Source organism: Berghia stephanieae, chromosome 1, assembly GCF_034508935.2.
Source record: "Berghia stephanieae isolate SIO BIC M18660-M18661 chromosome 1, UCSD_Bste_1.3, whole genome shotgun sequence".
Classification (NCBI taxonomy): domain Eukaryota; kingdom Metazoa; phylum Mollusca; class Gastropoda; order Nudibranchia; family Aeolidiidae; genus Berghia; species Berghia stephanieae.
The window spans coordinates 87,567,076-87,594,102 of NC_088360.1; the positions used below are offsets into that span (position 1 = coordinate 87,567,076).

The following is a 27,027-nucleotide window of genomic DNA, read 5'->3' on the forward strand; positions in this document are numbered from 1 at the left end:
CATGACACCCACTTCGAAGTCGACGCATATTGTGTATATATGTAGTAACAACTGATTTTAATGTTGGTTAATTTTATGTTTTTATATATATTTTATTAACTTTCCTTATTTCTGTGTGCATTTGGAAACATTTATAAATAATTATTTAAAACAGCGTAGTTTCAAATATGCGTCTGGGGATAATAAAAATTCGTTATCCCCAGACAGGTGTCAAGAGGTGTCTGGGGATAATCACAGCGCTTGAACAAATTCACTCAGAGAATGATCTTGGGGTTTATATAGATGATGTGTTGAAATTTGAGGAACATATTGGAAAGAAGGTTAAAAAAAAAGGCCAACCAAATGTTTGCAGTTATTAGATCATTTCAATACTTGGATGAGAAGAAATTTCCTTCACTATATAAATTTAATTTATATTATAAATCACTTGTGAGATCCCACCTGGACTTTGCGAGCCCCATTTGGTCACCATTGAGTACAAACTTGATAGAGCAAATCGAAGGAGTGCAGCGAAGATCAACAAGCAACTACCTGGGATGAAGAACTTAAGTTATGCGGAGAGATTGAAGAAGTTGAAACTACCAACACTAAGTTTTAGGAGAGCCAGAGGGGAAATGATAGAAACTTACAAAATACTGATGGGAATATATTATGACAAAGAAACAGGTGGATTTATTAAGATGTCAAGTGATGTTGTTCCAAGAACAGGGAATAGAGGTCACCCACTGAAAATTTACCAGAAAAAATTAATTTGCCCTAAGAGATCAGACTAGGAAATGTTATATGACAACTTCAAAGCCAAAATTAAATTATGGGGCAGAAATGCAGTCAAAGATGATTGAGTCCGGTGAAGAGGAGCCTTAAAGGGTCCTGTATCGGAAACCTACTATAAGTATCTATAAGTAACTATTGTGCATGAGAGGAGATTGTCATTTTGTATTTTTTAACTTACTGAACTACTACTTATCTCATTCTTATCATCATAAAAAAGTTAAGGCAAAGTAATGTAGTACTGCTTTTTACTTTTAATCTTTTAAAATACAAGAGGTCTGTGTCTCAATTAAAATTAATGATTTGTGATGAATATGAGTAATTTGTCTCTGCTTTTGTATCAATAATTTTTTTGTTTTCCATTTAAAAAAAAAATAGATTTCTTCAATTCATGGTGGAATCATAACTATAACCATGGGAACTTTAACAGATGAAGCTCAAAAACTTCTTGACTTTAATCAGAAGCTTGACATACCATTGCTTGACAATATAGTATCATGCATGTACACATCAAATGGGCAGCAGGTTTGTATTTGTTATTTGACTATTTTATATTTATAAAATGTATAGTTTTTGTGTTGTTTTTTTTGGTTTCTTTTTTGTTAAATCAGTTTTATCTTTTGCGGGCCGATTTTAAGAATTCACAATTTGAAATTGATATTTATGAAAAGAGATTCAGAAAATTTATAAATGAATACAATTTACAATGTTTTAAGCATTCAGTTCTCACGTTCTCCATAAAGTGCTTTATTTGTTTGAATTTCAGGTTCAAACATCATCAGGTTTTTGTTAAATCTGTCCAATTATAATAGAATAGTATTTGTGTTTTGATTTTAAAATGAAATTTCCACTTTCCAATTGATTTGAAATCGAATATCTTTTCCTCCTAGCAACGAATGGCTCAGGAAGTCCTGACTACTCTGAAGGAGCATCCAGATGCCTGGACAAGAGTAGACACAATTCTAGAGTATTCCACCAACCAACAGACTAAATATTATGCTCTTCAAATTTTAGAAAATGTCATCAAAACAAGGTGGAAGGTTTTACCAAGGACACAATGTGAAGGTAATTTAGAATATTTTACGTCTTGCAGCTTCAGTTGTCTATATATGTCTATAATAATTTATGACAAAGTATTTTATCACATTAAATTTTGTGATCTAATTCAGACCTTTGATTTGGAACAAATTTTTGAGTGGTAAATTTGGTAAAATTAGACCTGTAAATTCTCAGTCAACTGAAATCAGTCAATTCGTCAAATTCAAATATTTTAAAAAAGGAAAGGAAGGTATAAAGAATTCATGAATCATAGTCGAATGACTGTGAAGTAATTAGGAATGTTCCACTGCGCTACGCATAGCTCAAGGGCTGTTTATATTTACGACGGATATATTGCCAAGGCTAAGCGACGCTTCTTAGAATTACCGTGTCTCTACACATCCCAGTGTATTTTCACACAGCCTTCATGAAATTATCTTTTTACTTTCCAATCCTGTCGTGATCCCAATGGTAGCCAATTTTAACTGAGTCGCCGAGCGATAAATTTCACTGTTTCGTCTCAGCCAAATTTGACCACATTTACTTGGTGGAACCTAAAAGTATGAAAAAGTTTAATGCGAAAGCCACAAGTGCGTTATGAAGACACCTTCAAATCGAAAGTTATATGATTGCTACAAGCAGCTCGATTGCCTCACGTTGTAAACAAACTGGTTGACCGTTTCTTCACTGATTGGGTACCTAATTATAAGAAACAATTGTAAGTAGCCTAATTGAATCCCAAGTAAATTAGTTTTCTGCCATTGTTTTGCTCAAGTGAGCTTGCTGTTTACTATTCATCTCGATTCTTTGGATTTTTCTGATACAAAGAGTATCCGTGAGTTTCAGTTTCAGTCTAGAGTCAATTTTTATACAGCTCATCTACAGGTCTATAAAATATAGAATTTTTCCTCTAGATTTCGATATTTAAACTGAATTTTAGGGGAAAACTTCTGTTTTAAAAAATGTTAGTTTTACTCAGGGGTTTATAAATGTCCAAATTGAACCACACCTCATCAATTCTAATAATTCTGTAACAATATCAGACCTGCCTTCTATTACAAAAAATTCGTTGAATTACAAAATTTTGGCTCCAATTTCAGAACTTTATGAGCTTCTCTAATTCATTAAAACCTATTGAAAATTAAATTTGATGCCAGACTAGTACATAATTTAAATGATTTAAAAGTGTTATTTAATCCTGAAAGTAAATTGTTGATTTATAAGTTAAATATCAAGACAACAATTTTTATCTCCTAAAAATTACGAAATTTCAAATTTTCATGTAGGCAATCTGCAATTTAAACTGACAGTTTATAAATAAAGTGGATTACTGATAAAGCCGGACCAGAAAGATCGGTTGACTTTAAGTAAAGTTGCAAGATTGCCGATTTTCAGTATATTGACTGAATTTAGTGTGTTATAAAACCTCAGTATATTTTTCCAATCCTGAAGAATGGTAAGCAACTAGGAACTAAATGTCTTTTTACTGGGCTTCAACGCTCAGTGGCTGTGTTCGTGTAAAAGTTCAGTAAATTTTTGCCTCTTGAATTGACAACCCTGAAGTTGACTTTATCCATCATCAATGGAACACACTTTTAGATAAAAAACAGAAAATTTTAGACCAACAAGAGATGTTGGTAAGTAGAAGTTGACTGAGTATTGACTATATACAGATTTCATTGTAAATATGGAAATAAATTTCTTTTTTTGATAGATATATATAATATTTTAAAATGAAAGTGATATGTTTGTCTAATGCCTTATGGCTTTTAAAATTTTCAGGTATCAAAAAATACATTGTTGGATTGATCATCAAAACTTCATCTGATTCAACTGTGTTAGAAAATGAGAAAGTGTATTTAGGAAAGCTCAATATGATTTTGGTTCAGGTATGTATTTTTTATATAGTCAGTGGTCAGATTTTTCTGCTATTCAGAGTATTAAAATGGAGGAATAAGAATTCAACTCCTTTCTCCTTAAATCACTTCCTCCCTCCCCCTAGTTTCATTGTTTTGAAACTCTTAAACGTAGACTTCAACACTTTCACCAAGACATTGCTGTGGTGGATGAAATTCCCAGAAGGATGGGAGAAAATTGACTCCCTTTGAGTAAATGGATTCTTCACCAGTCACAGCTTTGCAATCTCTTCTATCTTCCTATATCATTTGTCCTTTCTTTATGCCTTTGTGTCTTGTCCAGAAGTGTTAACGGAGAAGGAAATAGGTCGATTTGTTGATATTTTTTTTTTGTGAGGGACATTTTATTTTTCTTTATAGATTATCTCTCCAATATGTATTTTGTCACTGTTAGGGTTGTTGATTGTTTTTTTTTTTATGTGACTATTTGTGTAGCCATTTGGGTGGTGTCTGATGGGTTTTCAAGATGGTTTCAGGCTTGCTACAAGGATAAATTTAAGACCTCAATACTAAAAGTACTTCTGTCACATTTTTCTAATTTTTAGCACAACAATGATAAACTTTTAAGTATAATCGCCTTGGTTCGCTCACCAATTTTGTTCTTGATAATCTTAATCTAAATCCCCTATCTCAATACTACACATTTAATTTTTTGTATACTCTATATAGCCTAATCCGAATGTTTATATAGCCTAATCCGAATGTTAACCTCCATTTTTAAAAAACTAACTTTCTGTGACTTAATTAATTTTAACACTAGTAGGCTCTTCAATTGCTCTCTATCGACCTCTCATCTCTTAGACTTAGGTGCCTGTAAGAAGCTAGACCAAAATCTCACTGTGTGTGTGTGTCAATACTTCTTTGATACAGTAACACATTACAGTGCACTCCGGATACGTCGACGTTGCCTAAGTTGATTTTTACCCAAATCGATTTTTTTTTTCTTGGTCCCTCTCCCTTCTTCCTATATAACAATAGTAAAAAAAAAAAAACTCCACATAAGTCGATTTCGCTTAAGTCGGTGTTCTCATCACTCATGACCACAATAAAATCACAAATAAACAAGTATTTCCATTGGTTAAAAAAGCCAGTAAGAATTTTCAGTGGTTAAGAATATCCGCGAACGATTGGCGCACATCGATGTGATGTAGGCGCTTTGCCTGACGTCCGTGTTTAAATAACATAAGCAGTATCGAATAACTTTGCTTTCTCCATCTCAAATTTTACATTGCCGCAAGTTCAAGTTCAAGATTTTATTTTTTTTGTTCTAATCCCAGGCCATCCTATATAATGGCCCTCTTAATTGATATAAATTTTATCAAGAATTCAAGTCAAGTCTACAACTACTCCCCTTCTACACTCCAGTTAAGTTGATTTTCGTTAAGTTGGTTATTTCCCCTGTTCCCCTGGGCAACGTCTTATCCGGAGTCTACTGTATTAAAGTCAAGTCTAGGAACTAAATGTCTTTTTACTGGGGTTCAACGCTCAGATAGTGGTCAGTGGCTGTGCTCGCGTAAAAGTACAAGGTCTTAGTCAAAAATAAGTCCTGTATTAGATGTTTCTGTCATAAATTTGCACCTATGGTCCGTAAAAAAAAAAAAAAAAATAGTCGAAGATTCATTGCATTTTTAAAAAAAAAACATTGAAAAGTTAAATCCTGGATGGCAAAATTGTGAATGAAAGAAATGATTAAGTTTTTACAAATATACGAATGTCAATGATTGCAAAAGAGAATTTTGCAATCTAAATATTGTAGTTTCTCAGGTTGTAAATTTTGTTTTATAGTCTGAATTTTTTTGGTTCTTACCAACATTCTCCCCATATATTATACTCACTAGCTTTTCAAAGTTTTAACAAAGTCGTTGCCCTTCTAAAGAAAAATTGTGGCATATCAATATTTCAACTGAATGAAATGTCCATGCCAGGAGTCAGGAGTAATTATTGTTAGTATGTGATGAAAAATTGCGTTCAATTTTAAGGTACTTATTGCACCTCTGAACCTATGGCTGACAGTAATGTTTAAAAAATTTCTAGCTAAATATTTGTTTCTTTCGTGTTATTTTATATTATTGTTTCATTTTCTCCCCCTCTTTAGATTTTGAAGTATGAATGGCCACGTAATTGGCCTACCTTCATTAGTGATATCATCGGTGCCAGTAAAACGAATGAATCTCTCTGTCAAAACAACATGGCCATAATGAAGCTGCTCAGGTAATAATGATATTTCTGACACCTGATGGCAACTTGCATTATAGTGGAATAAATTTATTTTTAGATTTCTTGCTGAAGGGGAGACTTCATCCTTCTTCTAATACAGTTTTTTGAATATATATCTTTATAATCCTTTTTTTTTTTGTTCTAAAGTGATAATTCATAAGATTAAGGATGGAATACCTGTGTTTTTATCTATCAGATTTTATCTTGGAAATCTAATATGAATTCTCATATCTTTTCTTTATTTTGTTGCTTGTGGTTGGTTTGTATTTGTATTTTGTAACAGACCAGCATCTCATATAAACGTTTGTCAATAATTGATAACATTCTTTTGTGCTACAGAACATTGATTAACGTGAGCGACATGGACAAATACACACTGACAGTGCAAAAGCAAACAAAATTTCCTCTTTCATGGGAGATATAGGGATGGTTGGACATGGTTAGGTTTTAAAATGTGGCCTGTTTTCAATGAATCTATGACAAATTTGGGTGAGATGCTGTTTGTATAGGACATTTTATCAATACCAAATTTGGATGAGATGCTGTTTACATATGACAATTAATCTATGACAAATGTGGATGAGATGCTGTTTGGATAGGACAGGTAATCTATGACAAATTTGGAAAAGGGAGCTGCTGTTTGGATGGGCCCCAAATGCTGCAGTTTTAGTGTCAATTATCGCTTGCTACCACTGGGTCTAGGAAAAGTTCGAGCACAGCTCAAACAAGTTTATTAACAACAAATAATATCAAATCTTTGAAAAATCTAATATCTTCTTTTAATATCATTTCTAATTTTAAAAAATAATAATTGTATTTTGTGTGGTCAAGATACTTATGTGTGTATTTGATTTTTAATTTCAGTGAGGAAGTTTTTGACTTCTCCAGTGGCCAAATGACCCAAACAAAAGCAAAACACTTGAAAGATACTATGTGCAGTGAATTTTCTCAAATTTTTCAGCTTTGCCAGTATGTCACGGTAAGTTTGTATTAATTTTTTATTTTAATTTAATTTTAAGAATTTTCATTTTATACCCTTAACTCTCTTGAGTTCATTTGAAAGGAAAATCTAATAAGTTTATTAAATCTTCAATCATGGTGAAATTGAGAAATTAAAATGTGTCAGAGCTTTTTAAATTAAGAGATTTAAAGCTCAGAACAGGTTGTGTTGTGAAATTGATATTTATATAAATGTGTGTGTCTCCATATATACATTTAGCTCATTTCCTATATTTACATAATGCACAATACAGTGAAAATTGATATTTGATCAAAATCCAATAAAAAGGGTTGGTCTTATTTTCTCTATCGTGAGGTTGGGCATACTGATTATTGGATGGAAATATGAAATATTTTTGGACTTGATATTACAAAGTCTTATATTATGATCATGAGTTACCTTTTTGTTTTATTTTTTACATACGAACAAGTTTATGATAAGTTAAATTTCAGGTAGTAATGAATAAAGTCATAATTATTTTATTTATCTCTTTGATATATTATTTTCCCCAGGACAACAGTCAGAATGCTCCCCTTGTTGGTGCTACATTGGAAACACTTCTTCGCTTTTTGAATTGGATTCCTCTTGGTTATATCTTTGAAACAAAGCTTATCACCACTCTCATTTACAAGGTATGTTTCTTCAATTTTGTTCTTATTTTTTGGTTTGTTTAGTGGGGGGGGGGGGGGGGGGGATGTTTTCTTTCTCCTTTATTTGTTTTTTTATTTAAATTAGAGCCAAACACTTGTCCATGTCCTGATTAAACATATTCTAATTTTACATATAAAAGCTTTTATTTTCAGTCCGTCCCTTAGATATCATAGGGCATAACACTGAAATAGTTTTCAATTTCTTAAGTTTTGATTCTAAAGGGTGCTGTGAAGGTTCAGGACTATATCAATATGAGCCAGACAAATGCTGATCCATAGTGGTACATTTAATCATGGATGTAATCTGTGCAGATCACTTTCCTAAACAGAGCACTGGTCATTGGATTTTGTTGGGGTTTTTTTTGTCCACCTTCTATTTAAAGAAATCTATTATCATAATACAGTGCACCTCGTATTAAGTGACTTAATCAATGGAAACTCTCTAAATTCCCGGGTTTTTTTGGGGTTTTTTCTCTCTCTAATTGACACTCTAAAGCCACCTTGCTCCCAATGAGGTTCATAGCCTCACAACATGGCTACAAGAAAGTAATCAAAACCGCAAGGAGAGTGGATAAAAAAGACTAGCGTTTAAAAAATTAATAAAAGGAAAGTCTGGCATTGCTTTCTGAAATCAGTGAGCTTTATTTCTAACTGTTATTGTCTAGTTGGCCGTTTTCACATTGAATACACTAACAATCAGAGCACAATGGTGGGGCATTGTGTGAGTTTATTGCAAGCACTGGCATGTCTTGGTGATTTTAATCTTCAGACGATTTCTTTGCTCTTACACTCATTGGACTAACTTGTCTTTTTCGTCTAAATTTTAATTGATTTTTATACAATAGCATCCACAAAAAGGAAAAGCTTTATTTTTCTTTGTTCCTTACAGTACAAAGTAACATTAAAAAAAAAAAAATATGATGACATGATTAACTAAACAACAAAGTGGCAAGAAGGGTAATCCCATTATTTTTACTAAGTACCTTAAAAGTATATCCATTGTAATGTCAAAAGCAAAACCTTGGATTCAACGAAACCTCAGTTGTCTCCAGTCCCAGGTGCACTTATTAACTCGATGATTGATTCAGACTATACAATACTTTTTTTATATCACCTCTTTTATGGGATCTCAACACTTAAATTGATTTTTAGAAATCTAATCTGAGGGAAAACCTTTATTAAAAAATCCCAGTGAATTCCCAAATAAATATTGATTTGTTTAAATTGAAGCGACCCTTATGAAGATCTGTGTTCAGAGTTGTAGTTGTTACTATGAATGAATGAATTGTCATCTTTAGTTGTTTGAAACTGAATTTATTGATTTAAACATGCAATCACCAATCAATAATAGTTCATTTTTTAAAAGAGTTGATGACGATTTAAAAATTATTTAATTTTTTTTTTCAGTTCCTCAATGTCCCAATGTTCCGGAATGTAACAATGAAATGTCTCACTGAAATTGGTAAATCTCTTTTGATTGTTATATTGATCTTAATTATTAACTCACAAAAACAATCAGATACAGGTTACGATACTTTTAACTCATTTTCATGGAAGAGCTAGCATAATTTTCAACATTGATATACTGTAAGCTATTATAATGCTTTCGACTTTCTGAAACGAATAGAAGGGGGAGGTGGGGGGGGGTAGGATTGGAGAGTCATGATTGCCAATGTCTGACAAAGACCCAGCTCTGCTTGATGCCCCATTAAATCAGTAGTAACAGAGATGTAACAGTGTTAATTTCTCCTTGTTTACTTGTTTAGCACAATGATTCAGAACTAGGTTAAGGTCATTTTCAGCAATTCATTTTTATTTTACCCTTGTTTAAGAAAAAAAAAAGTCTTTTATTATGGCTCTTTATCTTTTTCCTATTTACAGCTGGTGTTCAAGCATCTCAGACTTATGACGAACAGTTCTTGCAACTCTTCACTTTAGGTTTAAATCAGCTGAAACAGGTATGTATGGTTTCGGCTGTCAAGGACATATATTTTATGGAAAATCTGTTTTCAATCAGTGATTAATCACAATTTTGATTTCATTTGTTTTTGGCTAGTATTTCTGAAATCAAAATATTAAAAGTACTTGATAAATATCATGTGCTGTCAGATCAATCAAATTTTACTTCTTGCAATGAAAATTTTTCCAAAATTTTGTAACGATAAATTTAAATGTCAAATTCTCTTTTATTTTAGATGCTTCCTGTGGAAACAAATATTAAAGAAGCTTACCAAGGTGGTACTGATGATGAGCAAAATTTCATTCAGAATCTTAGTCTCTTCTTGTGTACATATTTGAAGGAACATGCTCAGCTTGTAGAAAAAAAGACGGAGCTGCATCCTTTATTAATGGAGGTAAGTTAAGTCATAGGCATAATCAGCTCTTTCATTTTTTTTCTTTTAAATTCTGGTCAGGTAAATGACAATGTCTTGTTAATTATATCTACAAAGCTGTTTAATGAGTACCCACTAGTAATGACTGGTGCTTATGAGCCATTCTCAAAAGATGGTCTTTTATGTTGTACAAGAGCGTAATTCTATTTTCTAAAGATAGCAAGCTAAATTTTTGACTCATCGTTTCCAAAAACAAAACGGATTGGAGAATATCAGACGTCATTGATGATACAAAATGTAGCCCATACCATCAAGCCCAATCAAATACAATGTGTGATCATTGACAGCTTTGGACAACAAAGGTGATTCCTGTTGGCATCAGATCTTTGGTTGATGGTTTATCTATATTCCTTCCTGGAAAGTTTAGGTGAAGCCTTCTAATGATGCTGCACAGAAGGTAATACATTGAAATTGGGAAACTGTCAGAATAATTATGGGAAATGTTGAAATTTATGTTTGATCTGTCTACAATCATGTGAATGTATGTGTTAATCTTGTTTGATTTATATATGGATATATTTTTCTATTTTTCTTCACTGTTTATTCATGTGCTTGTTTTATTTTGTTAAAACGCTCTCATTTAAGTCAACTTTTTTTCTTTCTCCTTCAGGCTCTTCATTACCTGATACTCATCTCAAATGTGGAAGAAGTAGAAATCTTCAAAATTTGTTTAGAGTATTGGAGCTCATTATCGTCTGAGTTGTATAGAGAAAACCCTTTTACAGATTCATCTCCATCCATCATCTTTTCATTACGCACAAATAACCAAGATGTCCCTGCAAGACGGCAATTGTATAATCCTGTTCTTTCAAAGGTAAACTATAAAGTTGTGTAATTTCCTGCCCAAGTTCTTGTTTTAAACTTATTTCTGCCAAAGTATAATTTTAGTAAATGCTTAAAATCTATTTTTGAATTATATAGGAAAAGACCATGTGACTGTATTTTATAAAAGATGTGACTACATAATGCGAGCATAGCCTTTTTCCACAAAACAGCATTATTTTTTGATACTCATAATTCGACCTTCATGAAGACACACAATTGCAAAAGTACTTCTTAATTAAGTGGCAGTTTGGATCTTTTCTAAAAAAAATTGAATTACCTACATTGGGCGGTTTTAATCATTGTTTAGAGTATTGGAGCTCATTATCGTCTGAGTTGTATAGAGAAAACCCTTTTACAGATTCATCTCCATCCATCATCTTTTCATTACGCACAAATAACCAAGATGTCCCTGCAAGACGGCAATTGTATAATCCTGTTCTTTCAAAGGTAAACTATAAAGTTGTGTAATTTCCTGCCCAAGTTCTTGTTTTAAACTTATTTCTGCCAAAGTATAATTTTAGTAAATGCTTAAAATCTATTTTTGAATTATATAGGAAAAGACCATGTGACTGTATTTTATAAAAGATGTGACTACATAATGCGAGCATAGCCTTTTTCCACAAAACAGCATTATTTTTTGATACTCATAATTCGACCTTCATGAAGACACACAATTGCAAAAGTACTTCTTAATTAAGTGGCAGTTTGGATCTTTTCTAAAAAAAATTGAATTACCTACATTGGGCGGTTTTAATCATTCTGTATTGTCATTATAGGATAAAAAACAACATTTTTGGTGAAAATTTTTAATTATCTGTGTTGATACCCATTTTGTGACCTAATTGGGGGTTCTGACATTAAAAAAATATAACAATCTCTTCCACAAACACTAATGAAGGAATGACCTCCATATTCTTCCCTCTTATCAACATTGTAACATATTGTGTCACCATAGAGAGATTTTACGGCTTTACCTTATGGAATTTTTATCAGAGCATTACAAAGTTGAGAATCAAAATGTTATGACAAAATTGGTGTTAAAAATTCATAATTTGGATTATAACTCAAAGTTCACATATCTTATCAAAAAAATCTCTCTATGGCGACATAATACATTATCTCTGTGATAACTGAAAATTTTCAGACAATTTCATTGAATAGATTCTGAGAAGCGTTTGACACAGTATCTCATACTCATACCCTTAGAAAAATGACATATTGAGAAAATAGCAAAATAGCTTCCTATTTTTCACACTTTTCTTACTACCTGTACCCTTTTCGACTGTGTTTTTCATGCCCTTTATAGTCTACTTTAAGAATTTGGACTTCAATTATATTATTTCTAAGATAATAAAATATCGTTTTTCATCACAAGTGCAGAGAGATCACTCTTGCTGTGCTTTTTTTTCCCTTCTTCAGATTGCTATCTGTCTTTGTCTTGGTATGAGATTACTAACTTGGTTTTGTCTTGGTTCTTGCCAGGATGAGTAGCAGAGAGGGATACAATAAGCGTATATTATTTATTATTTCCCTGTAAATCATCTCTTATTCTTATTTATTTTTTTTTGGTAATATGACAAACATTTGAGTATATTCTTCTTAGCAGGATCCTGTACTTGTGTTTGGATGGGAATTTAAGGTGGTCTCAAACTAAGCATATTGATAATTTGCTATTGAAATATACTTCTGTTCCCTATTTGATCTAGCCTCCTGTCATGCTTTTAATTGTAAATCTAGAGGGGTTTTTTAAAGACTTTTTTTCCTGTTCATTGGAACTGAAATAATCTCAAGCAACTCCCATAGTGGGCTTCTGTGTCTTCTATCCCCTATATCTGTTTTCCAACTCGCTCTCTATCTTTGTCTTGGAATGAGATTACTTGTGTTTGTCCTGGCCTTGGCTGGGAGGGAAACAGTCAAATGTATGATTTTGGGAGATGATATTTTTTTCCTTGTAAATCATCTCTCTGTTATGCACTGTATTAGTATTATGTTTTCTTTGTATTATATATGATTTGTAAAACATTTGAGTGTATTCCTCTAAGTGGGGACCTCTGCTTGTGTCTGGATGGACTTTTAGGTGATCTCAAACTAGGTACTTTGATGGTATGCTCTTGGAATTTACATCTATTTCCTATTTGAACCAATTCCCCTTTGTCTCACCTTTTCTTGGTTGTTCTAATTGTAATTCTAGAACTTTTTCTGACCCATTTTCTTCCTTTTTACTGGCGCTGATATAACCTAAATGTGTTGCAAGCGCCGTAAAACACTTAAAAACAAACAAACAAACAATCTCAAGCAAGCGTTGCAAAATCACAAAACATGTTTATCAAGGTCAATTTAAACTTGGTTTTGATAAATTTCAGTTTGCATTGTGTATATTTCAGGTTCGACTTGTGATGATTTCACGCATGGCCAAACCAGAGGAAGTTCTCGTTGTTGAAAATGACCAGGGGGAGGTTGTTAGAGAATTTATGAAAGACACAGATTCCATTAATTTGTATAAAAACATGAGGGAAACATTAGGTGAGAAGGCAACTTTCTTTGGCCTTTAACTCATTTATTTTCAATATCTGATATTGCCCTTGCCTCATGAGCTACATCAAAAGTTGTTCAGGTCAGTTCTCTAGTCATTAATTGCCAACTGATTGTTCATAGGAAGTTTTTAAAAATTTAAAAAGTGTGTATCTTTGAATTTAATGTAAGAATTTTTACTCATGTGAATGTAGTTTTGACTGTTTGTATGATTTCATTAAAAAATATATTTAAAAAAATTCTTATTTCAGTTTATTTAACTCATCTTGACTACACTGATACTGAAAACATCATGACAGAAAAACTGCATAATCAAGTAAATGGCACAGAGTGGTCATGGAAAAACTTGAATACAGTAAGAAGTAGTATAAGACAACCTTAAATAGCTTTAGATACTATTTTTTTTTTACTTAACATTTTCATTGAATCAACCAAAACTAACATTACAGAAATGGTAATGTCCACTCCATACATTTTTTTTCCATAGTGGGCTGGGAGGCACTTACTGTGTCTTCTATCCCCCTTTATCTGCTTTCCAACATGCTTTCTGTCTTTGTCTTGGGAGGAATTTACTTGGTTTTGTCCTGGCACTGGCCGGATACCCTAGCAGGGAGGGAAACAGTATAGTTAGTTTTGGGAGGTGATATTTTTTTCCTTGTAAATCATCTCTCTGTTATGCATTGTATTTTATTTTATTTGCATATTATATATGATTTGTACACATTTGAGTGTATTCCTCTTAGTGGGGATCTGTACTTGTGTCTGAATGAGACTTTTAGGTGATCTCAAACTAAGTACTTTGATAGTGTGCTCTTGGAATCTACTTCTGTTTCCTATTTGAACCAATTCCCCTTGTCTTACCTTTTCTTGGGTGCTTTAATTTTAATACTAGAACTTTTTACTAACCCATTTTCTTCCTTTTTACTGGTGCTGTTATGACCTCAATGTGTTGCAAGCGCCGTAATATCCTTAAAAACAAAACAACAATAATTTTTTTTTTTTTTGTAAAGATTTCTCAGAAATTATTTTCTTTTCTTCCTTTTTTTTTGTCCTATCGATTTTTTCCAAAAAATTAAAACTTCATGTGCTGATATTTTTTTCTCTTTCTTTCTCCAGATTTGTTGGGCCATTGGCTCTATTAGTGGGGCTATGCATGAAGATGATGAAAAAAGATTTCTAGTCACTGTTATTAAGGTATTTTCTTTCTCATAACCACATAGGGTTGTTGTTTTTTTTTTTTGGTGTTTGTTTTATTTTTTCAAAATCTAGACGTTAGAAAAAATAATTTTGCTCAGCTTTTTATTTAAAAAGGGGAATATTTTCTGCTCTTTTGTTTGAAATCAAATCATTAAATTTGATCTTTGCTGAAAATAGCCATGAACAGTTTATCCATGATAAACAGATAGTTTCCATTCAAGCAATACATATTGCTTCTATATATTTATTATTTATCACATCATCAAATCTCATCATCTATGTAAACAATATATGAAAACCATTGTTTTCTTATTTGAAAGAAGTTGTGACATTTTATTTTCACAGGATTTGTTAGGCTTGTGTGAACAGAAGCGTGGCAAAGACAACAAGGCAATTATTGCATCCAATATTATGTATGTTGTGGGACAGTACCCAAGATTTTTGCGAGCGCATTGGCGATTCCTGAAGACTGTTGTAAATAAATTATTTGAGTTCATGCATGGTAAGTTTTCACTTTTCAAATTATATGTACATTAACTGTTATGAATTTTAAAAGTCATGTTCAGTTAAAAGCTTGTTGATGTAATTTCTGTATCTAAACGGACTAAGGGGTTCAGAAATGAAAGCCCTTCCCATAAAATATTTTGTTCCATTTGCTTATATTGTCAGATTTCCATTTTGTCTGTCAGATTTCTACTTTGAAAAATATATGGAATATTTAAAATCTGGAAGAAGGGAAACCTTTTTCATTCCATGGTATAATATGAATTCATTTATTGCACAATGAGTGAGACTTAAATGTCTCTTCTAGCATAATGTTTTTGTGTTGTTGGAATTTTAAAAAACATATCATAAAACCTAAATTACTAATGGTGTCTTAAAAATTTTGTTATATCAAAACTAAACAATTTCGATTTTCTCCTAAGAAGGACTCACATTTAATAGTAGGTATATATTTTGTGTTGGTATTGAAATGGAACATATTTTTTTTCTGTTTGAATCAGAAACGCACGATGGTGTTCAAGACATGGCCTGTGATACTTTTATCAAGATTGCTCAAAAATGCAGACGTCACTTTGTGCAGGTTCAGGTGGGAGAGGTTATGCCATTCATTGAGGAGATTCTCAATGGAATAAACACCATCATTTGTGATTTACAGCATCAGCAGGTCCATACATTTTATGAAGCAGTTGGTCTTATGATTGGGGCACAAACTGACCAAGTTGCTCAAGATCATCTCATTGAACGTTACATGCTTCTGCCTAATCAAGTAAGTTTTTGTTTTAATGTTAAGCTTTTTTTGTTGTATTTCGTGATTTATTTTGGTTGTTTAATGGAATTTATAAAAATTTATCAAGAGATCCAAAGTAATAAAAATGGTCCTGCCTGACTGACGGTCTTTTACAATGATTTTTGGTATGAAAGCAATGTTTTATATGAGAGCCTTTGATAGACATTGTTGTAATCCATCAGAGTTTTGACTTTCGGGTACAAAGTAGCAATGAACTCAATTTACACCAATAGTAAAATGGTATTAATTCCCTGATGTTTCTACAATAATTTTTTAATATATATATTGAGTAACCATTTGACAATTGCAGGTATGGGATGGGATTATCAATCAAGCCACCCAGAATGTCCAAGTTTTAAAAGATCCTGAGGCTGTCAAACAACTGGCTAATATCCTGAAAACCAATGTCAGGGCCTGTAAAGCTCTTGGTCATCCTTATGTGGTACAACTTGGAAGAATATATTTGGACATGCTTAATGTGTACAAGGTAATCATTGATTTGAGTGGGCTGCAGTTTATTAAATGTTTTGTTTTCTCCATAATATTTAAAAGAAATAGTTGATTTAAGAAAACAATGAAATGTAATGCATTCATTTTCTCTCAGGTTTATTATTATTATAATTGCTATGTTTTACTCTAACAAGGTTTCAAGTGTCTCAGTTATTATATATATATGTCTCAACAGGTAATGAGTGAAAACATAAGTAGTGCGATTGCAACAAATGGAGAAAGTGTGACCAAGCAGCCTCTCATTAGATCAATGAGGACAGTAAAGAAAGAAACTTTGAAGCTTATCTCTGGATGGGTCATCAGATCCAATGACTCTGAAATGGTAAGACATTGACTTGGTTGTCACATCACTCCATGGGTGGTTTACTTTTTTATTATTGTGATACTTGTTCTTCACCTTTTATGTGGTATTCAAATGTTACATCTAGTTCGATAGAAGTCAGTCTAAGGTGTACAATGCATTTCAATCAATTTGGTCATCCAGGTTTTTAGGTTTATTTATTTCTTCTGATTTTGATTCACCATTTCTTTGTGATTGATAATTTTGAAATTTTTATTCAGGTTGCTAAAAATTTTATTCATCCACTCCTGGAAGCAGTGTTGTTGGATTATCAGCGTAATGTTCCAGCAGCAAGAGAGCCTGAAGTCCTTAGTACAATGGCTACAATTGTAAATAAATTAAAGGTAAGGATGTTGAAAATTTTCTTTTATGGTTTGCATATTAAATAAGGTTTATTGAAGGCAATAGCCTTTTTGACTTTTCTTCTTCTTCTTTTTTTTTTTGGAGGTACTTTTAGACATTTTTGAATTTTTAAGCTATACCTCGATGTTGATTTTGTTTTGAAATTAGTATAATGTGCTATTAAAATGGGAATTAGAATTACCGTAATTTACAACTGATTGATTGATTTCTTAAAACTAACAACAGGTTTGCTGGTTTTGCTTTCTTTTTAGAATAGTATAGGCCAGACCGTTTTTATTTTAAAACTCATATGTCTTTGGTTGGTCTAAGAAGTTTCTGTCAATTTTCATAGGGCTCACTTACGAGTTGTATTGTTTTAAATGGAGCCATAAATACTAGATTCTATCTTTACTTTATCAGTGTATTTCATTGATGATGATCTTTTCTCTCCCCCTCCCCCACCTCCCTTTTTTTCTTTTTTCTCTTTACCTAGTTGCACATTACCAAAGATATCCCTCAGATATTTGATGCAGTGTTCGAGTGCACCCTTACCATGATAAATAAAGTAAGTATGATTTCATAATTACTATTTTATCCAGTCATCAGGATTTTATTTTCTAATTTCTTTTGGTAGGATGAGTAATTTTGTTTTTGGTTTAGGTTATCTTGGAGTAGGTTCTTAGTGGTGAATATTTAATCTTTAGCACTTTTCAGAAAAATGGGTGGGGCTTGGTTGACCTCCCATGGTAGGCAGAGAAGTCACTATTGCTGTCTCTTCTCTTCTAACCCCCTACATTTCCCTTTCCATGTTGCTTTCTGTCTTTGTCTTAGAATGATATTACTTGGTTTTGTCCTGGCCTCTGGTCGGAGTCCTTTCCTGAGAGGGAAACAGTCAAATGTATAGTATCAGTCTCAGGAGATGATATTTTTCCATTTTAAATGATCTCTCTGTTGTGTAGTTATAATTTTAGATTTTAGTATATTTTATAAACATTCAAGTGTGGTCCAATTGGTGGGATTCTGTGCTTGTATCTGGGTGACTTTTAGGTGAGCTCAAACTTAAGTACGTGGATAGCAGGTTCTTGGAATCCGCTTCAGGCCCCTATTTAAACCAGTCCCCCTTGTCTTACTTTTTCTTGGGTGCTTTTATTGTAAATCCATAATTTTTTGACTCTCCAGTTTTGTTCCTTTTTATTGGTGCAGAAATGTGACCTATATGGGTTGCAAGCGCTGTAACCACGCCCCCCCCCCCCCCCCCCAAATAACCAAAAAAAACAAAACAACAATAAACAGCAAACCAAAAAGAAACTTTTAAAGAAAAAGGCATTTGTTTGAGACTACTTTATTGCTTTCCATTCCCAAAAGTTTTGTTTTTATTCACTAAACTTAAAAATGGAGATTTTGCTTCATGTCAAATCAAATTAATTCAATAAATACATCTAAATGATTTGTACTGCCTACAAAAAAAAACGTTGTTTTCTGTTCTTTTTTTTTTAAATATAGGATTTTGAAGAATTCCCAGAGCATCGGACAAATTTCTTCTTGTTATTACAAGCAGTCACGTCTCACAGTTTCCAGGGTATGTAACAAATTTAAAATTCTATGATTATCAAATAGCTATTTCAAAGCATCAGAATTTAAGGAGCTAAAATTTATCATGTTTCTGTTAGGTTGAAATAACAATAACAATTTTTTTTTTGGTCAGCTTTTGGAAATGAGACTGCTGAAAAATATTTTTTTTTGCCAGTCTTCTTCCCTGTTCATTTAGTTGTGGAAGGGATAAAAAACAAAGTATTAGCATGTCATTTTTTGGTATTTGGATAGCTGATATCTTGCCGAGAAGAAAATTCACGCTTTTTTAATACACTCATTTAAATAGATTATTTTAATGATCTTTTTACTGTATCACAAATGATATGATTACCCCATTGATGTACTTTATACAAAGTTTTATGTCTTTTATTTTTTTAAAATATTTTCTATTTTAAAAAAAATGTTTTTTCAGCATTATTGAATATTCCACCTGCTCAGTTCAAACTTGTCTTGGATTCCATCATCTGGGCCTTTAAACATACAATGCGTAATGTGGCCGACACAGGCTTGGATATCCTGTATGTACTCTTACAAAATATCTCCAGAGAAGAATCAACAGCTCAAAGCTTCTACCAGACTTACTTCACAGATATTTTGCAACACCTGTTTTCTGTTATCACTGACAGTTCTCATACAGCGGGTAATTATTCTCTCTCTCTCTCTCTCTCTCTCTCTCTCTCTCTCTCTCTCTCTCTCTCTCTCCCCCATCCTTTTCTCTCTCCCCTCTCCTCTCCTCTCTCTCCTCTCCTCCTCTCCTCTCCTCTCTCTCATCTCTCTCTCTCTCCAACCTGCCACCAGTACGATAATCGTATTTAGAGATTTTGGACCCCAAATACCCGGATACGATTTTCGTGGATTTAATACGATTTTTTAAAAGATATGTGATGTGAATGATATTGATGATACATTGATACACACGCGTCGTGTCGTACACCAACGGTTGATTGTGTTTCTGAATGAATGATGCATCACATTTAATGCTATAGTTATCATTTCAGTTGCTTATATGATGCCGGTTTTCACCAATATTTTTCTCATACATTTTTGAGGATTTGCATAGGATTATGTATAGAAGCTTGTTTTATACTTTAAATAGTCTCAGACCACATTTAAACTTTTGCCATTCATTAAATAGAAAATTCTAAGTGAAAATTTAATTGAACCAACATCTTTGACTTTGAAGCCTTCAATTAAAAACTGTATTGCAACTTAACTTAAACATAAATGGGTTATTTCCCTTTATAATAACTAAGATTACTCTATTTTGGTTGATAAAATTTATAATGATCTTTTTTTTCCTTAATTATTTTGTACGAGTCTTGAATTACAAAGTGGGCAGCTTTAGGAACAGTATTTGGTTCAAAATGAATTCTCCATAACCGTTTTAGAAGTATTTAACTTGTCTTTGCATATTACATACTTAGGAATTTCCCATCATTTGACCAAAGTAATAGTATTAGTAGGATGTAGTAGTAAAAGTAGTAGTGGTAATAGTAGTTAGTAGTAGTAGTAGGAAGAGGAGGAGTGAATGCTCAAAAAAAAAGACAAAAAGAGAGAGAGAGATGGATCATTAGATAACATACGTGGAAAATATCTTGCCACTTTTGCAAAATGTCATGTATTGAATTGAAGACCACTCTCTCAAATATTATATCTCAAAACTTACTCATAACTGATTTATTGGGCTAGCAGATATCACCATCACAAGTTCATTTGGTACATCAGCATCATCCCCACATCATCATCTCTTACCACCACCGTCATGGCATCACCACTTCTACAACCGCCAACACAGCATTGTCACTGCCACAACCACCACCACATCACTTCTACCACCACCGCCACCACAGTTTCATCATCATCACCACCACCACAAGCACCATCGCTACAACAACCACCACTTCTTCCACTGACACTAGCATCAATACTTCGTACATGTTTGGGGCCTTTTGGTCATTTCTTTGAGTGTTTCGAAAGCAATTTCCTTAGATATTGCAATTTCTAAGCCTTATGCTACTTTAAAATGGTCATTGAGTTTTAGTTTCTTGATAAATCGATAATTTTGTAATCACTAGAGATTGCTTGAATGATGAAGATCAGAGTTTATTTTGATTTGGGTTTGGTGTTAGCTTTTATATAAATTTGTGTAAAGTGCGCACTTTTTTTCTACTCACGCAGACAAAATACACTTTTTTGCTAAAAAATACACTTTTTAGGGTCATAGAATACACTTTTCATCCTGGGAAGGTTGGCAGGTCTGTCTCTCTGTAAATTTATCATTGTTGGTTATTTGATTTGATAACTCACTGGTCTCAAGATTTTGGAACCCATATCATTTCCTGATTAAAAATTATTTCAGTTTCTTAGTTTTGAGCAGCACAAAGCAAATCAGTAAAACGATAATGAAACTTCTGATATAAATGTTAACAAATACAATGATGTGATTTCGCATGTCATATTAATGAGACTAACTTTATCAGTGTGTATTTGAGTTGATTAATTTTGAATTGCAGTTTGGTCTGTAATCTCCAATTCACGACTATCTCAAGTGTATTACTCCCAATGTTTCCAACAACCATGCTTTAAATGTATATTATTTATAAGATATCTTGATAATTGAATTGCAGAATTTGATTTATCAATTCTTTGTTTTTAAATTCCATGAATAGGTCTTACAGTTCAGACAACAATCCTAGCGTACATGTTTTATTTACTTGAACATGGAAAAATCACAGCAGCTCTCAGTCCTAATATGCCAGCCGCACAAAATGTTCAGTATGTTCAAGAGTTCCTTTTATCTTTGCTGAAGACGGCCTTTCCACATTTGAATGAGTAAGTTTCACCATAATTTATTTCTTAATTACTGAGTGTTTTCTTTTGCTTGTGGCTTATGTGTTTTATTTTGCTTGTGGCTTATGTTTTTTTATTTGTTTTCCTTATCGTCTGAAATTCTAGATTTTTTCCCTTTAAAAAATAAATAATTAGAAATTGTTGTATGTTTATAAATGTTTTACATATTATGTGTTCTATAGCATATTTTAGAGTATCAATAATTCAAGATCAAATATTTGCATTCAGTCATTCTATAGACTGTCGTAAGTAAACAAATAACAATATAGGTTTAGATTTGTCTTATTAGAAGTTCTAGATGAAGTTTTTTCAATCAGTAAATTAATGAGTGTAAAGGCATTTTACACTGATCATCATTATCACAAAAACCTTTGGGGGGGGGGGGGGGGTTGATTATGAAAATGATAATAGGTATCCCAAATTACTGCTGTTAATAGGTGAATGTTTCTTCACGAATCATCAAAAATGAGGTCTCTTTGAACAGTCTCTCATTCTCCTGAAGGCGCCATCCATGTAAACAAAGCCTGCTTTTGTTTTTTTTTTTCTTCCCTTATACAAGATTTTTGTTTTTTTTCATAAATCATTTAAAAAATGAGGTCTATTTGAACAGTGTCTCTCTGTCTTGAACTTGAGTTAATGGTGAAAAACTTGGTCAAAATCTTGTTTCATTGGCCATATGGTCTGGCAGCTCTCTTGTAACCATTTGGCAAGGATCTGGTGGTTGTGTTGTGGTTTTTTTGGGGGGGTACTCATTCAAACACACACACAGATAAAATGATATATAACCAATCATGTTATGTTTATAATTTTTTTCTTTCTCCCTTCTTCCTTTTATAGGCAGCAAATTACAATCTTCATCAGGGGATTGTTTAGTTTCAACCAAGACTGCAATGCTCTTAAGGAACACGTCAGAGATTTCTTAGTACAAATCAGGGTAAGTTTTTATTTTAACTTTCACTTCATTGATTTAGGAGCGGTTTTTACTTTTGTATGTGCTGCATTCTTTCCAATAGCTGCTCAACACATAAAAAAATGGGGGTTTTTGTTTGTTTTTAGTGGGTCTTTTGGCTTTTGAAAAATTTTTTTTTTTTTTTTTTTTTTTTTTTTTTTCTTTTTTTGTTTATAAAAATGACATCATTTTTTTGTTTTTTTGTTGTTGAAAGAATATGCTATTTACCTTGTTCTTTATATATATAAATTTTTTTCTCTCGATTAACTCATGGTTTCTAATGTTATTATTGTTCTTTCTGTTTTTTAACTATTTATTCCCAAAGGAATTTGCTGGAGAAGATTTGGAGGATCTTTTCCTGGAAGAGAGAGAGAACACTATCAAGCATGCACAAGAAGAAAAAAGGAAACAACAGTTGTCTGTGCCAGGTATCGTGGGACCACATGAAGTGCCAGAAGAAATGCAAGATTGAAAACCTCATGTCAGCCTGTTGTTGAATTTATGTTTTCTCTATTTCCAATAAAAACCGATATTGTTTATATATCATCTCAAAAATTGATATGGCCACATTGGAGCTTAATTTTTTAAAATTTTGTTGTTGTTGTTGTTTTGTTTGTTTAAATTGAATTAATAATTTACCAGAATTGCAAACTTGTGTGTTTATATATGAAAATATTGCCATGTTGTTAGGTAATTTTGTGTCCGTTTAATCTGTACTGCAGGTGCTAATGTGAAATTATAGAAACACTGTAGATATCTCATAAATTTTCATGTGTTCGGATTTTGAGTTGACAAATAAATTGTGATTAGTTGCTCCACAAAGTCTTAAACCTTCCATGGTCGTTTCTTTTTGAATGAATGGTCCAGATTTTCAGATCTTGCTTTTCAATGCCATATTTGAATGCCCTTTTTTATTTTTTTAATATTTTTTTTTAACCTCAGTTTCTTATTGTTAAGTACCTCTTTGAAAGCTAATGGAGGTATAATGAAAGACCACAGATTCATTTGATATCATTTGTTATAAAATAATCTGTGAAAACACCATTGTATCATTTATGATATTTATATTGGTGAGATTGTGGGTTTTGTTTTTTTTGTAAATTTAGCTTAAACACACTGCCTGATAATGTTAATGGGTTTTTTTTTTTGTTTTTTTTTGTCTTTATTTTATTTGAGAAATGCTTCTTGCATCAAGAAATACTCTTATTTTTGTAGCCGTTAACTGGGATGTTACGCATTTATGGTGGTCTCTCTCTCGACTAAGGTGTAAATATGTTCACCAGCTTTTGGTATCAATTGTATTTTTTTTTTATTATTGAGAAATTGAAAACCTATGACTGAATATTGACTTGACCCTTAGCATACATGGTATTTGAATGACAAATTGATTGCATGGTAGTAAGAGTCGTTTAATATTTTGGATGGTTTTGAATTTTAATATTGGTGAAGACCAATGAATTCTTTTTTCATCTGGGTGGGGTTCCTGACCTCCCATAGTGGGCAGGGAGGTACTTGCTGTGTCTTCTATCCCCTATATCTGTTTTCCAACTTGCTTTCTGTCTTTGTCTTGGAATGAGATTACTTGGTTTTGTCCTGGCCCTGGCCTGAGTCCTAGCTGGGAGGGAAACAGTCAAATGCATAGTTATTTTTTTGGGAAATGATATTTTTTTCCTTGTAAATCATCTCGATGTTATGTATTATTATGTTTGTTATTTTTAATGTATAATGTAAGCATTTGAGTGTGTTCCTCTTTGTTGGATTTTGTGCTTGTGTCCGGATGAGACTTATAGGTGATCTCAAACTAAGTACATTGATGGTTTGCTCTTGGAATCTGCCTCTGATCTCTATTTGTTCCCAGTTCCCCTGTCTTACTTTTTCTTGGGTGCTTTAATAGTAATTCTAGAACTTTTTACTATCCCATTTTCTTCCTTTTTACTGGCGCTGATATAACCTAAATGTGTGGCAAGCGCCGTAAAACCCTTAAAAACAAACAAAACAAAAATCTTTTTTCATGACTGCAGTTTCAAACACTTTGTCCAACTTAGTCCTATTGCAGACCAATTTTTAAACGGAGGTGCTAGCTTTTCGATACCTTAGATGTGGCGAAAAGGCATTAATAACAGGCTAAGCTTAATTAATTCAGATTTATGAACTCGTGGATGGGAATTAACCTTCACTTCCCTCAAAAAACGTTATTTGGGGGTGCTCAATCAGCTGTGGAAACAATTTTGCATAATTGTCCAAATGCAAGAGTAAAGTGGATTGACAAATATATGCCCATTTCTGATTTACTGGGCTCTTAAACAGTGATTTTAAATTCAACCTCAAAGACATGAATTTGAATTGCCGCCTCTTTTTAATTCAGTGCAATGTTTTGTGATTCATAATGAATCTTCTAATTGTATTTCATTGAATGTAAATAAACATCTGTGAACAGAAGTATTTACGTATGCTAGACCAGTTGAAATTAATGCCAAAATTTGATTAAATTTCATTTCATCAGCATCATTTTTTAATAATTACTTTCATGCCATTATAATCTGTTTTGTTTTGTGTGTTGTTTTTTTTTTTTTTAAGAGATGATGTTGCAATGTAGAGAAGGTCCAATTACATCATATTTTGTATTTTAACAAGGTGATCAAAAATATTTGTTATTTATGGAAAAATAATTAATATTTCCTCATATTTCTCTCGGGTAATAACACGAGTAAGTACAAGTTTAATTTTCAATGTTGATCCAGACCATTTCAAAGCATGATTTTGAATTGTATACATTTTTTTTTTTTCCGGAAATTGATAATAATAAGTTTCCCCTTTCAAACGACCAAATAATAGTGCTGGAGATGGTTAACAACTTTAAAATTTTGAAATTTCTAGAAATGTGAAATCTCAGCCATTTCCTCTTCTCTCCCCCCCCCCCCCCCCCCCCCTTTTTTTTTTTTTTTCTCCAATACACTGTTTAAAATTAAGTTCAAATACTTGACGATGTTTGCTATATTTAATATCATTGTAAACTACCATGTAGTATCCATTTACCATGACAGAATGACTGCATTGAAAGTTATGAGTTCACTTGATTGTAATTCCTCCTTATCCATATCCATTATTTCTGATTTATTAAGAAATTTTGAAAATAAAATCATACATTTAGATGGGAAAAAGATAAAGGTATTGTGTGCCTTTTTTTTTTTTTTTAAAGTAACCTGAAGAAAAGTTAAAGGTTTTTTTTTTTTTTCATTAAAACTGGAAGGTGAGGTCTGTGAATGGCTATGCTACATATTGCTAATCATTTAAAACTTAGCTTATTTTCATGTCTTTAAGGAAGATAGTTTTCTGATGCAGCTCTATTCTGGTTGGCTGCAGAGGAATGTTTATAGCTTGCAGGCACGGGTAGTCTGCCCCAGGTTAAGTTGTACTTATTTAAACTGAAAAACTCACTTTATTTTGATTAATTGATAACGGGTTATGAACTCTTTTCATATTTTTTTTGTCACCCAAAAAATTTGACTGAATTAGTGTAAGCAAATTGATTATTTTTCATCGTGAAATCAGAATGGCCTTTTAAAACAAAATTCACTTCCTTATCTCCTCTCTAATAAATTAGTAATTATTAATTTTCTAAGCCTCTATTCTGTTGGTTTGCCTAAAACTAGTTGAAATAGAAAAGGTAGAGTAAGTTGTGAAATGACTGAAGTCATTTCCATATTTTAAACAGCTGCTACACACAGTGTTTGGTTGAATCATTTTTAAAAAAAAAATTTTTCGTAGTGCCATTGGTTTATTATAGCCATTCATTGTATTGTAATCACAGCTCGGTATAAATAATTAATCAAACTTTGTCAGTGAATTTTATTTTTTCATGTCATAAATGTAAATCCGGTTTATATTTCTGCTTGAAAATTGTTCAATCCATAAATCTTGTTGAGGTCAAGTTTAGTTTTTTTTTAAATTAAAATTTTAAATTATATTTTGGTGATGTTGACTTAAAAAGGTCACAAAAATACAATTTGAAAAATTGACAGTGTATTATTTAATTTTCTCTGGAAAATGGCGTTCACACAATTTATAGTCATCAGATTTGTGATCTGAATATTCATTAGAAAGTGAAAATGAAAATTGCCATTCACACTTCACACTTAGATCAAGATCCTTGTAGACTTGTGTCATTTGAGCAATATTTATCATTCCTTATGTTGATGCTGAACAATTGACACTTGTGCTTTGTGTAATGTGAGATGTTTAGTTTGACAGATTATGTGTGGTGAAAATAGATTTGATTTGCCCCAACAATTTTGATGATACAGTTAGGAATAAAACAGCATTTGAAAATGATGAATCCTCTATATTGTTCGCTTTGTTATATTTATAAACTCATTCCTTGACATTGAGGACAGATGTAAGTGTTGGCTTTCTGGGATGGGGAAAGCGAGAATTTTCTTCAAAATTTGACAACTGCTTCGTATCGAGTGCATTGCTACTCACTATTAAACAGTCATGTGCTGTTAATTGTGTATTAATAAAACAATCCGCACTAAAAATATTTACCTTTTTTAGGGTGTGACAGAACCTTTGGAACACGGGATAGAATTAAACCATTGGAGTCTATAAGTTGG

At 32.4% G+C, this 27,027-nt stretch overlaps 1 protein-coding gene across 3 annotated transcripts in view; it reads left to right on the forward strand.

The window, feature by feature from the left end:
* Positions 1-26,746, forward strand: part of LOC144960476 (exportin-1-like) — a 28,957-nt gene extending 2,211 nt beyond the window's left edge. For all 3 annotated transcript variants that reach the window (XM_078893591.1, XM_078893599.1, XM_078893610.1), the window contains exons 2-25: positions 1,150-1,296; positions 1,662-1,836; positions 3,592-3,698; positions 5,821-5,936; positions 6,807-6,921; positions 7,455-7,574; positions 9,000-9,054; positions 9,474-9,550; positions 9,788-9,946; positions 10,596-10,799; positions 13,195-13,333; positions 13,594-13,697; positions 14,459-14,536; positions 14,885-15,041; positions 15,544-15,809; positions 16,141-16,317; positions 16,516-16,662; positions 16,902-17,024; positions 17,516-17,587; positions 18,526-18,601; positions 19,028-19,255; positions 21,285-21,447; positions 22,303-22,399; positions 22,740-26,746. In XM_078893591.1, coding sequence (XP_078749717.1) covers positions 1,150-1,296; positions 1,662-1,836; positions 3,592-3,698; positions 5,821-5,936; positions 6,807-6,921; positions 7,455-7,574; positions 9,000-9,054; positions 9,474-9,550; positions 9,788-9,946; positions 10,596-10,799; positions 13,195-13,333; positions 13,594-13,697; positions 14,459-14,536; positions 14,885-15,041; positions 15,544-15,809; positions 16,141-16,317; positions 16,516-16,662; positions 16,902-17,024; positions 17,516-17,587; positions 18,526-18,601; positions 19,028-19,255; positions 21,285-21,447; positions 22,303-22,399; positions 22,740-22,886 — 3,249 coding nt within the window. In that variant the 3' untranslated portion in view covers positions 22,887-26,746. The remainder of the gene's footprint in view (positions 1-1,149; positions 1,297-1,661; positions 1,837-3,591; positions 3,699-5,820; positions 5,937-6,806; positions 6,922-7,454; positions 7,575-8,999; positions 9,055-9,473; positions 9,551-9,787; positions 9,947-10,595; positions 10,800-13,194; positions 13,334-13,593; positions 13,698-14,458; positions 14,537-14,884; positions 15,042-15,543; positions 15,810-16,140; positions 16,318-16,515; positions 16,663-16,901; positions 17,025-17,515; positions 17,588-18,525; positions 18,602-19,027; positions 19,256-21,284; positions 21,448-22,302; positions 22,400-22,739) is intronic.
* The last annotated feature ends 281 nt before the right edge of the window (positions 26,747-27,027 follow it).